Below are 12,954 nucleotides of genomic sequence, written 5' to 3'. Positions count from 1 at the left end.
CCCCCCCACCCCAAGATCCGATGATATTGTCCTTGGTGTCCGGAAGCAAGCAAAGTCTCTTCAGCCTTCGGTGACCTGCCTCTTCGGCATGATGCTGGTGTCTCAACCGGGCATACTGGCTTCAGCCTGTTTGTGGTGAAGACCTGTCTTGCCTCCGACCTCCAGCTCGAACAAGGCCCTGTTGTCGTGGATGTCCTGGAATGGAACCTCGTTTGGCCTATAAAGTGGTGGGCGATGTGGACCCTTGTGAATGAAAACATGCTCATAGTCTTGCAGGTCTTTGGGTATGTTGGTCCTTGTGTGTTCGTGACTGGAAGGTGGAATCGGGGCCAGGTTGCCGACTCTTTCCTTCAGCCTGCTGAGGAACGCTGTTGAGTCGTCCTGCTGTCTACCTGGGGATGGTACAAATTCTGGGACCACCAGTGGAGCTCTGTAGACGTGTTCGGCCAAAGAGGTGTCGAGGTCCTCCTTGGGTGCCATGCGGATGCCCAACAGCGCCCATGGTAACTTGTCTACCCAGTTGGGTCCTTGGAGTCTGGTCATGAGCACGATTTTGAGGTGCCTGTGGAAGCGCTCCACCAACCATTGGACTGTGGGTAGTAAGCTGTTGTATGATGCAACTGGGCACCCCACAGGCTGGTGAGGTTGGACCATAGACTGGAGGTGAACTGGGCCCCTCTGCTAGATGTAATGTGCGATGGTACCTGAACCGTGCCCGCCAGGATGAGATGAGCGGCCTGGCGTACTAGGTTATGGACGTGTCTGCCAGTGGGACTGCCTCTGACCACCTGGTGAAGTAGTCGACCATCGTGAACAGATAGCGGAAACCCTGGGATACTGGCAAGGGTCCTACTATGTCCACGTGGATGTAGTCTAACCTTCGTTCTGCGGGCTCGATGTGCTGAGTTGGCCACTGCGTGGATGCCTGCATCCACCTGCTGACCTGTTTCCGCAATCCATGCCACACGTATTTGCTGGCCACCAGCCGGACCGTGGTCCTGATGGATGGGTGAGCCAGTCTGTGGAGGGAGTCTCCAAGCCGCCAGGACGATGGGTCTGACCTGACCAGTCTCACAGGAGGATGGTGTTAACCTGTGCCAACTAGGATGTCCTGGAGCTGCAGTCCCGATATGGGAGTCCTGTATTGGAGCATCTCCTCCCTCGTCTTTATGCTGCGCTTCCGCCAGTGCCACGAAGTCTACTCCCCTTGATGGTGTGTGGATACTTTGCCTGGACAGTGCGTTGACCACCATTTTGTCCTTGCCGGAGACTTGCCTTACATCTGCAGTGTACTCCGAGATGTAAGACGGGTGTCATTTCTGGCGGGCCAACCAGGGGTCCGAGATCTTAGCCAAGGCAAAAGTCAGGGGCTTGTGATCTATGAAAGCCATGAAGGACCTGCCCTCTAGGAAGTAACTGAGTGACGGATGGCTAAGTACAGCGCCAGTAGCTCTCTGTCAAAAGCGCTGTACTTCAGTTCTGGAGGCCACAGATGTTTGCTGAAGAAAGCCAGCGGCCACCAACTTTCTTCGATCTGTTGCTTCAAACTCTGCCGATGGCCGTTACTGAGGCATCCACCGTCAGGGCTGTTGGAGTGTCTGACCTGAGATGTGCCAGGAGAGCAGCATCCACCAGGTCTTCCTTGGCCTTCGCGAAGGTTTCCGCCGACTCCTCATCCCAGGTGGTGTCCTTCGCCTTTCTTGCGAGCTGAGCGAACAAGGGCCGCATGATCTGGGCAGCTGAGGGCCTGAACCTGTGATAGAAATTAATCATCCCCATGAACTCCTGTAGTCCCTTGGTCATGTCCTTGGTCCCTGGGGAACTTCCAGATGGCCTCCACTTTGCTGGGTGGCGGTGTGGCTCCTTCCCTGGTTATCCTGGCGATTGATGGCCTCCAATCCGAACTGGCATTAGGCTGGGTTGATCGTCAGGCCGAACTCGCTCTGTTGGGTGTAGAGGTTGTGGAGAGGTACACCATATGCTACTGTGACAGAGTATATAGATATGTTTTTGGGAGATAAAGTGGTTTGTTAGAGTAGGTCTAATGTTTCACTTGGAATAACCCTAACCCTAATGTGGTGACCTGAAAGAAAGAGGTTATTATCTGGAGAACCCTGAAGAGGGCAAGTTTCGTCAGCAAGACACTGGAGTGGCTGATTAAAAAGGAATCAGTGGTGGATGTCCTGGAACAACAAATCTCTCCCTGAACCGACAAGAACCTTCCTGAGCGGTAACCATTTCTCTTTCAAGCACCAAAGCCTAGTGAACTTTATAAATGTGAAATTCTGTGCACAGTATAAGAATTGCCTGCAACCAGTGAACTTGGAGGAATGAGAAGTGAGATTGGATTGTGAATCAAATAACTTTTCTGAACTTACACACACATTACATACACGTGCACTTAGAATGAGAAGGGGGTTAAGTTAATAGTAATAAGTTAAAGTGTGATTCTGTTTTCATGTTTAAAGGTAATTAAAAGCAACTTTTGTTTTAGTAACCATTTGTCTTGATGTATATCTATTGCTGCTGGGTTTTGGGGTTCTCTGGGCTTGTAACACTCCTGTTAGTTCCTGCTTGCCACCAGGATGTCGTCAGGGTACACAAAGGTGCCTTCCAGGTCTGGGCCCACTGCATCCATGAGTCGCTGGAAGGTCTATGCGGTGTTCTTTAGCCAGCGTGAACACCCACGAGAAGAGGCTGCCTCCCACCTGCAGTTGGGCCTTGTGGGTACCATAGGTCTGGATCATGCTGTTGTTGGCAGCCCTCAGCGTGGGGCCCGCCTGCCTGTTTCTGGTGTCCTCTCCTGGCTGGGACAGGATGCTGACCTCTGCTTCTGTGTCCACGAGTAAGCGTTGTCTGGACTGGCAGTCCCAAACGTACAGCAAGCTGTGTTGGTGGCCATTAGTGATGGCTGGCCCCAGTATTTCCCTGAAATGTGCATGGCGGCCTGGACCGGGGGGCTCTGGTGCCCCATCTCTGGTGGTCAAAACACCACTGGTCGTCTGGATTACCTCCTCTAGGGCACTGCTGTTCTCTTGGCGGCTCAGCATGGGTTTGGCTCCGAGGTTTAGTGACAAGCCCCTCAGACGACGAGCACTCTTTCTTCTGTTTCCACAGAATGTCCACTCATGCTGCGACTTTCCAGGGGTCACTGAAATCCACGTTAGCCAGCCAGGATGAATGACCTCAGGCAGTTGCTCCAGGAATGTCTGCTCAAACATGATGTAGGGCTCGTGTTTGCCCAGGAGGGCCAGCATCTCGTTCAAGAGGGCCGATGGAGTCCTGTTCCCTAGCCTGTTCAGGCTCGATCAGCAAGTCCGTGAAGGCGCCTTCCGATGGGGGCTCCTGGATGAAGTTGGCCACCCGACCTACTGTGTCCTGGTCCAGGGCGCTCAACACATGGTAGTACCAAGAAAAAATACACAAAAATGCTGGAAAACTCAGCAGGTCAAACGGTGCCTTTATATAGCAAAGATAAAGATACATCACCAACGTTTCAGGCTGGAGCCCTTCAAGGTGAGGGGGAACATGAGAGATGTCCAAACAAATGGTGGGGGAGGGTTTGGTGAGGGTGGGAGATTAAGAAAGTAGAAACTGGAATAACTAGTAAAAGGGGGAAGGATAGCTGATTAGTGGAATGCAGAGAACTCATTTATTGTGCCCTCCTCTACATCAGAGAGAGCAGTCACAGATTAGATCGCTTCGCCCAGCACCTCCTCTCCATCCGCAACAAAAGTGACCTCCCTGAGCCAACCATTTCAATTCTGAGTCACACTCTCAAGTTCACAAGTCTGTCCGTGGTCTTTCACACGACCCCACCCCGACCGCCCACAGATTGGACATTTTTCGTTTGTGCACCCTCCAACCCCAAGACATAAACTTTGAGTTCAGCTAGCCTTTTTATCATCCCCAACTGATACACCACTAGCCTACTGCAGGGGGCGATCTCTGTACCTGCAGGAAGATCACTGGAGGACAGACCGCACCCGGCCGGCTGTCAATCAACCGCCCAGGATATAATCCTGAGCTAGCCCCTCTTGAGCAGTTACTCCAGAGTTACCAGTGCAGCTACCACTGTAGCAGTCTTTAACTGAATAAAGCCTGTTGTAGTCTTTCTCGAGTTTTGTGTCCGCTTATTGCTGCAGCAGTACATCACACCCATTTAACTGGTTATTCCAGTTCCTACTGTCTTTCTCTCTCCACCTGACCCCTCCCCCCCCCCCACTCTCTGCAGTCCTCCCCCTACTTCCCCCTTTTGTTCAGACATCTCTCGTGTTCCTTCCTTTGAGCCTACTGCCTCCTGGTGGACCTGAAAGGGTCAATTCCAGGAAGCCAATTTCCCGGCCCCACACCTTGATCAGTAACCTTATTGGACGATGAGATTGCCAGAATCCTGGCAGGATTCTTGGCCATTTATAATGCTGTTGTTCTTCACCGTAGTCCCAAAACAAGGCGTCCAGCACCACAAACCCACGCAGGGACCGTCGCTACACGCCCAGACATGCAGAATCCTCCCAACAAGCTGCAGTTCGCCAAGGAAGAATTGAGGAAGATGGAAGATGGGTGGCTCTTGGAAGCCCATGAGCCTCTCCTCTACACATGGTGCCGAAGTCTTCTGAGGGATGGAAACCTTGTGGGGAGTACTGCCGACTCAATAACGCCGTTATAGCCGACTGGTACCCCACATCCAGGAGCAAGGGCTTCTCAAAAATCTACTTGGTCCGGGGGTACCACCAGAACCACATACACCCCAGTGACATCCCCAAGACAGCCCTCATCTCTCTGTTCAGTCTTATTAAGTTCCTCCGCAAGCCATTCGGCCTCCAAAACACAGTGCAGACTTTCCAGAAGCTCATGACCTTAGTGGGGCATGACCTGAATTTTGCCAGTCGATCATGGTAGGATCACCTAACATACCTGCATCTGCTCTGCCAGTGACTGAGCGACTATGGCCTAGCCATCAACCCTACGAGATGTCAGTTTGGATTCTTTGGCACTCTATAGATCGACATGGGGTGGTCCCTCTTCTGTAAAAGTTCACCAAGCCAACTACGATCAAAGGTTTGCAGGAGTTCGTTGGAATGGTCAACTTCTGCCATCAGTTCCTGCTGTCAGCTGCCAGGATCATGCAACCTCTTTTCAAGTTGTGTCCAGTCAGACCAATGAACTCAGCTGGGACGTGGAGTCTACGGCAAGTTTCAACCAGGCCAAAGATGCTCTGGCCAACACCACCCTTCTAGTGCATCTGCCTGTTGATGTGCCCACTGTCCTCACAGTCGATGCATCCAACACGGCAGTTGGCAGCGTCCTGGAGCAGCTGGTTGATGGACATTGGAGACCGTTCGCTTTCTCCAGCAGACCACCTACAACCCCTGGAGCAGAAGTTTAGCGTATTTGACACGGAGTTGCTAGCCCTCTGCCTCGCCTAACGCCATCCCCTCAAAGGATGGGATTTCACTGATCACAAGACTCTCACTTTTGCCTTCACCAAGGCAGCAGCGTCACCTCTCATATCTCAAGAGTAAACGACAGCTATAAAGCACATTTCCAGCAAGAACAACTTCATGGCTGACACTCTGACCCGTATGTCCATCCTGTGTAAGCACTCCCTGTCCCCCAGAATCGATTATACAGCACTCACAGCGGCCCAGCGGCAGGATGCCGAGATACCAGCCTAGTGCACTGCAGTCTCAGGGCTACAGCTGGAAGACATGCATTTCGGGGCATCGGAAGCCACACTTCTCTGTGACGTGTCCACCAGCCAACCAAGGCCCATCATTCCCGCTGTGTGGAGGTGTCGCGTCTTTGATGCGATACATGGGTTGGTCAATCCATCCATCCAGGCCACAACTCAATTGGTCACAAACAGGTTCGTGTGGAATGGCCTGTATAAACAGGTCGACCACTGGACTAGAACTTGCCTGCAATGTCAGACATCCAAGGTGCAGGGGCACGTGAAAGCCCCTCTTCAGTTCTTCCCGCTGACACACAGATGATTTGTCCACGTGGACGTTGTCAGGCCACTGCCGATTTCCAGAGACACCACGTACCTGTTCACGATACTGGATGGGCCAGAAACTGACCCGCTCTCAGGCACCTCCACGACATCCAGCGCCAGGGTCCTCATCGCCACTGGATCGTCCATTTCAGCCGGCCTTCCAATACCACATCGGATGGGGGGCACCGTTCATGTCCAGCCTATGAGCAGCACTGGCACAGCTCCTCGGGATCCAGTTACATCACACCACAGCCTACCACCCACAGACTTAATGGCCTGGTGGAAAGATTTCATCAGCACTTGAAGATGGCCCTCATGGTGTGGCTCTAAAGCCCAGATTGGATAGATGAGTTGCCTTGGATGTTCCTTGGCATCTGCACAGTGCCAAGGGAGATTTGGCCATGTCCTTCACTGAGTTTGACTATGAGGGCCCTGCTGACAGTCCCGGGAGAGTTTTTGCTAGCAGCTTGGGGCCAGGAGGAAACGCCTAATGTAACTTCACGAAAAGGTGGGCACCCTGGCCCCTCCTCACACCACGGTCCAGCTCCATCCTATGTCCTGAAGGATCTCGAAGACTGCGAATATGTCTTCATAAGGAGAGGTGCGCACCGGACGCCCTTCAGTGCCCATGCAAGGGACAATACAAGATGTTACAACACAGCAGGACTACATGCTTTTTAGACATTGGGGGTAGGCAAGAAGCGTTCACACCTTGATCCGGACCAACCAGTAACTGTTCCAGCCCAGTGGCGTAGAGGAGAGCTTCCCAAACGTACAAACTGTTTATGAATTGTGGACTCGGCACCTCCGATCACTGGTTCTGGGGTGAGGGTCATGGGGGCTGCACTGATCCACAAGTGAACTGGGTCACAGAGGTGCAGGCTTGCACTTGCTGACGTCACAATGGTCTGGGGGGTGGGGGGGGGTGGAAGCGCAAAGGATCGTGGAGGTCGTGCTGATAAACTCTCGGAGAATTCTAGTATAATCAGTTGGTTCGTTCAGCTCAATCACAGCTTCTGTGTGGTTTTTCTTTCATTCTCTGTGCAGCACACCAACCGCATTAGGAATAAGAACTGGAATTGCTTGAAATATATACAAAAATTTGGGTAAAATGATCATCTTGATAGCATTTATTTAACCTATTAAAGTTCTGGCCAATGGAGACCATCTAGAAAGTGTTTGTTTCGTATAGTCAAAGGGAGAATTAAATAAATCTTTCCATTTTGTAGTGATTGTAACCCCAAGATATGTAATGTGTTCTTTAACCATTCTAAAAGCTATATGCTCATTGATCAGTATGTGCATTATCTCTGTGGAGATGCAGTTTATATCCTGGAAGGAAAGAGAGCAGGGAAGGAACAGATTCACAGGATCTGAAGTATAGACTGAAAGATCATCTGCGTATAAAGATATCTTCTGAATTATATCTCCTCTGTTAATATCCTGAATATTGCTGGAGTCACAAAGTGCTATTGCTAAAGGTCCCAAGACTGAGTTAAATAATGACTAGATGGATAACCCTGTCGAGTTCCTCAAAACACATTAAAAAAGAGGATTTTTGATTATTAGTCATCACTCCAGCAACAGGAGCACGATAAATCAAAATGAATCCATGAAATAAAACCAGGTCCATAATTAAACCTTTCCAAAATTTCAAACAGATACTTCCATCCATTCTATTTAAAGCCTTTTCTGCATCAAGCGGTAGAAGACATTCCAGAATCTTAGTCAGTGGAGAGTACGTAATATCCATTAATCTATGGATATTCAAATGTGAATAATGGCTCTTTATAAATCCTGTTTGGTCCGTAGAAATTATCGGAAGAAGAATATTTTCCAATCTGAAAGCTAAAATCTTAAAGAATTTTGGAATCAACACTCAGCAATGATATTGGTCTATAGGGAAGCACAAGATAAAGAGTCCTTATCTTTCTTAGGAATTAACAAAATTGATGCTTCATAAAATGTCTGTGGCAAAGTTCCAAGAGATACAGAATTGTTCAACACACTGCACAACCGAGGCATTAGTATGTTAGCAAGCCATTTTTTTTTAAAAACTGAACAGCATAACCATCCGAGCCTGGGGCTTTGCCTGATTAAGGAGAGGAAATAGCTTTAAAAATTTCCGTTTCTAATGTAGGAGCTTCCCATAAAAGTTGATCATCAGAATAAATGTTAAGGATAGACCAATGTGTCTTTTTTCTCCAGATTCCAACGTTCAGTATTGTGACTCCAGTTCGTCAAGCAGTAACTGTTTCTGTCTCGAACCCAACCTGCCAATTCAAGAACCACTTCTGACCTCAAAAGATTTTGGAGGGTTGCTTAGTCAATGTTAACTCTCTTGCTGATATTTCTGAACTTTGATAGCAAGTCCCTATCAAAGTATGATCAGCCAGTTCATTTCGGAACCATTTAGACTAACTCGGTTGCGTGGGCATGCTCTGAACAAAATTTAAAATGTGCAGATTGTTGACAAGGCCATCCGGGAATGCAGTAGAACCCTGCCACAGCACCACATAATAAACGTGGACCAAACAGCATGGAGGCAGATTCCTGCACATGGAATTATAAACATACCACATTAATTTTCCTCTCATCTTCCCTCATAGAGCTCTGCGCCAGAGAATCCAGTGATATCGCTGTTATTTTACGTCGCCAGTGATGGAGAGGGAGTCCTACAGCCACACATTGAAGGGAAGAAGTTGGTGGCAGTGTCAGGATCATCAGCTGAGTTGGGAAAATTCAAAATTACTTTCCTGACACCAGCTGATCTTAAATCCAGGAATCCAAAATACGCCAGGTGAGATTGTCTTTCATTATCAACCAAACTGGAAATATTTATTTCTATAATCTCAGTGGAAGATCACATATTCAAGAACATCAGAGAGTGGAGCAGGAGTCGACCATCTGGAACATTGAGCTTGCTCCACCATTCAATAAGATCAGATCTGATCTGACCCTGGATTTACCTGCTTGGTCCCCAAAACCCTAAATTCCCAACGATTCAATAACAATCTGACTCATTCAATGAGGCAGCCTCTCCCACTTCACTGGGCAGAGAATTGCACAGATTCACTGGTCTCCGGGAGAAGAAGTTAAATCTGGGAACGTTTTTGAGACTACATTTTTGTGTATTTTGAAGCTATTTTCCTTCCCCGTGTTCAGGTTTTAGAAGATGGTCTTGAGGTGCATTGTTTCACACAACATCAAAATTTGTTCACGATTTGCGAAACTTTAATTATAAATATCTTAACTTCCACGATATTGACTGGGCATACCCTAATGCTAGTGATTTAGATGGAGAAGAAATTGTCAGGTACATCCAACAGAGTTATGTTGGCACTCCAATAAGGGATGAGGACAGAGAACCATAGAACATTATAGCAGAGAAAATAGGTTATTCAGCTCTTCTAGCCTGTCCAAACTATTTTTCTGCCTAGTCCCACTGACCTGCACCCAGTCTATAGCCTCCAAACCCCTCCTATCCATCTCTCTGTCCAAATTCTTCTGGTGTTAAAATTGAGCCCACATTCACCACCTCAACTGGCAGCTCGTTTCACACTCCCACCATTCTCTGTATTGAAAAGTTCCTCTTCATGTTCCCGTGCATACCTCCTCTTAGCACTGCTCACCGCGTGTACATCCCCTCCACTCTGCCCACCGTGGGTACACTGCACTGTCCCCATGTGTGCGTCCCTTCCACACCACTCACCGTGCGGACGCCGCCTCCGCGCTGCCCACCGCGGGGACCCCCCTCCGCGCTGATCACTGTGTGCAGGTCCCCCTGAAGCTGCACTGACTTGGAAATCTCCTGCATTTATCATTGCTGACTCTAAGTTGTGGATTCCTCCTTTCACCTGCACTGACAGCAGGCTTCTCCCAAAGGACTGCTGCGCTTCATTAACTTCTTCAACATAATTAGAGAAGGGCTAGAAATGCTGGCCTCCCAGCAGTGCCTAGATTCCCCAAAAAAGAACAGCATATGCACCTGAACATACTTCCCCCTCTCCTTCGTGTAACCTGAATGTGGCTGAAGCAATGTGTTGATAAAATGTGAACCTCCATTGTTGTATTTGGCAGCATTTCCCTTCCTACTTCAACTTTGCCTTCCTGTTTGGATTGTTTTGTTCCTCTCATTCTGTTCCTTGCTCTCCCAGTTACAACCACCTGCAGGCACCATGTGCAAGTCTGGAGATGGTGACAGACATTGTGAAAAGTAGCTTGAATGGCCGTTTTGTGTACAGTGAAACCTCTGCAAATAGACGCTACTACGTTGGAGTGGACACTTACAAGCCAGTCCCAAACCAAGATCGGGAGACCACATTCAACACCCTCCTGGTTCATCAAGTTACGGTGCAGGCTCCCTTTGAGATTGAAGTCCTGTTTGAATCAGGAAGTTATATGGAGCGATCAAATCGTTTCTCTGGTGATGTTTTCACAGATGAACTTGAAAGATGGAAGCGAGCATTTGATGAAAAATTTGACAACATTTTCCACTTGTCTGATAAGGGCTTTCCCCCACAACAAGTGAAATTTGCCCAAGCAGTGTTCAGTAATACAATTGGAGGAATGGGCTACTTCTTTGGTCAGTCATACGTTCAGTCCAAATACAATGAGCACCCATTGCCTTATTTGGAGGGTCCACTCTACACTGCAGTTCCTTCCCGCTCGTTTTTCCCACGAGGATTTCTGTGGGACGAAGGTTTCCACCAACTCCTCATCAGTAAATGGAATTGGTCCATTAGTAAGGAAGTGATTGGACATTGGTTGGATCTGATGAACGTTGAAGGCTGGATTCCCAGAGAACAAATTCTGGACAATGAAGCACGGAGTAAAGTGCCAGCCGAGTTCATTGTCCAGAGGAATGAAAATGCCAACCCTCCCACACTCTTCCTGACGTTACAAAAGCTAATCGAAGATTTAAATGGCCAGTTGACTGAGGAAGATGAGACCTATTTGAAGAAGCTCTTTCCCCGTCTAAAGACTTGGTATGATTGGTACAATTCAACCCAAGTTGGCCCCCTCCCATCATCCTATCGTTGGCGAGGTCGTGACACTGATACCAATCTGTTCCTCAATCCAAAAACTCTGACCTCTGGACTCGATGATTACCCACGGGCATCACACCCTTCCGAGGAGGAACGCCATGTTGACCTTCGCTGCTGGATGACATTGGCATCAAAGGTGATGAGAGATATCACAGAACTCCTTGGGTTACCACAGCAGGACTATCAGAACATGTACGAAACCCTGAGTGACAACTCCCTGCTTGAAGAGCTGCACTGGTCTGAGGACCTGAAGGCCTTCAGTGATTATGGGAATCATTCTCAGTCCATCTCTCTGGAACGAGAGAAGATCTCTGTGCCACGTGGTCAGTCTCGACAGCACAACCAAGCAGCCAGGCTTGTCCGCTCTGTTCGCAAGCAGCCAAAGCTGCAGTACGTGAATGCTTTTGGTTATGTGAGCCTGTTTCCATTTCTGCTTCAAATCCTGAAGCCTGATTCCCCCAAACTGCAATGCATCTTAAAGGATATGAAAGATGCTGGGAAACTCTGGACTCCTTATGGCCTGCGCTCACTTTCCAAATCTAGCCCTCTCTACTTGAAACGCAACACTGAATATGACCCGCCTTATTGGCGGGGGCCTATCTGGGTTAATTTGAACTACCTGGTAGTTCGAGCATTGTATTACTATTCCACGCAGACTGGGCCCTATCAAGAAATGGCGGCAACACTATACCAGGAGCTGAGGACTAACCTCATAACCAATATATATAAACAGTATGTGCAAACAGGTTACTTGTGGGAACAATATAATGATAACACTGGCCGAGGACAGGGCAGTCACCCCTTCACCGGCTGGTCATCTCTGATCGTTCTCATAATGGCCGAGCAATATTAAAGTTCCAGCGGTGTCATCCCGCGTCAAAGTTTAAGATGGATTCGATGTGTCAATGACTAAAATAGTTCTGGTTAAACCTCCCTGCATGTTAATCAGAGAGAAATTCAACTTACCAATATTATCTGGGCATAAAATGTTCAGCACTGACAAACTGTGAGTGCACAGGGATGCTAAACTTTCAGGGATTTTTTTTCAGGCTGTGAAATCATTCGTTCCTTTTAATTATTTAATATTTTATGTTTAATATTCTCAAACGAAATGGCAGGAAGATTCCACGCACATTTCACTGGACAGGACAGCCCTGGGTTTTGAAAATGCTTTCTGGAAGCCAGTCTACTGTTGACCCCTATGCTCTCTGCCTGTCACCCCTCCTGCAAGCCCTGTCCCCTCTGCTCCACGCTGCCAGGACTGACGATCAGCCTGGGCCTTCCAGTTTGCTTCCAAACACAAATCCTAATTTCAATTCCTTTTTTAAGGTGAATAATTCGTCTTTTATTAATTTTGTGCTAAAATTCAAATTGATAAGATTTAACACCTCGGCACCTTTTCAAAACTGCTGAGTAATTACATAAGAGCCAGTAAATGTGTTCAAATCTAAAACAACCAAAGCATTGAGAGTGGACTTGTGACCCCCACCTTGTGGGGTTCTTCCACCTCTGGTGACCAACTAAATGTTTCTCCATTTCATTGATTTGACTGCACCAAAATGTATCACAATGACTGGTTTCTTCATAGGAAGACTTTCAAAATTCATTCTTTGTAATTAAATCCTTCCAGGGCCTCTTGGACCCACTGCTGAGTTTTTTTCTCATTTTGTGTGACATAAATAAATTGACATGAAGTTGTGAGATTTGTGGCATCTGGTCAGAAAAGTAAGGTATTAGTCTCTGTAAAAACTAGCAATAGTGGGTAACCTCAGGCAGTGTTTCCTTTTACAAAATATATATATAAATTGAAAGTGTCATGATGTTCATGTGATTCTGTGTTCCCCTCAGCCTCTGGGAATAACACAGCACCTAGGACTCATTGGCCTTTTCCAGGTTTTGTACTTCATT

At 48.0% G+C, this 12,954-nt stretch overlaps 1 protein-coding gene across 7 annotated transcripts in view; it reads left to right on the top strand.

Annotated features, from left to right (window-relative positions):
• Positions 1-12,744, top strand: part of mogs (mannosyl-oligosaccharide glucosidase) — a 125,464-nt gene extending 112,720 nt beyond the window's left edge. For all 7 annotated transcript variants that reach the window (XM_069923349.1, XM_069923346.1, XM_069923350.1 and 4 more), the window contains 2 exons: positions 8,608-8,798; positions 10,156-12,744. In XM_069923349.1, the coding sequence (XP_069779450.1) occupies positions 8,608-8,798; positions 10,156-11,899 (1,935 nt within the window). In that variant the 3' untranslated portion in view covers positions 11,900-12,744. The remainder of the gene's footprint in view (positions 1-8,607; positions 8,799-10,155) is intronic.
• The last annotated feature ends 210 nt before the right edge of the window (positions 12,745-12,954 follow it).

This window comes from Narcine bancroftii, chromosome 3 (assembly GCF_036971445.1).
Source record: "Narcine bancroftii isolate sNarBan1 chromosome 3, sNarBan1.hap1, whole genome shotgun sequence".
NCBI lineage: Eukaryota > Metazoa > Chordata > Chondrichthyes > Torpediniformes > Narcinidae > Narcine > Narcine bancroftii.
This window is presented reverse-complemented; position numbering and strand designations above follow the sequence as displayed.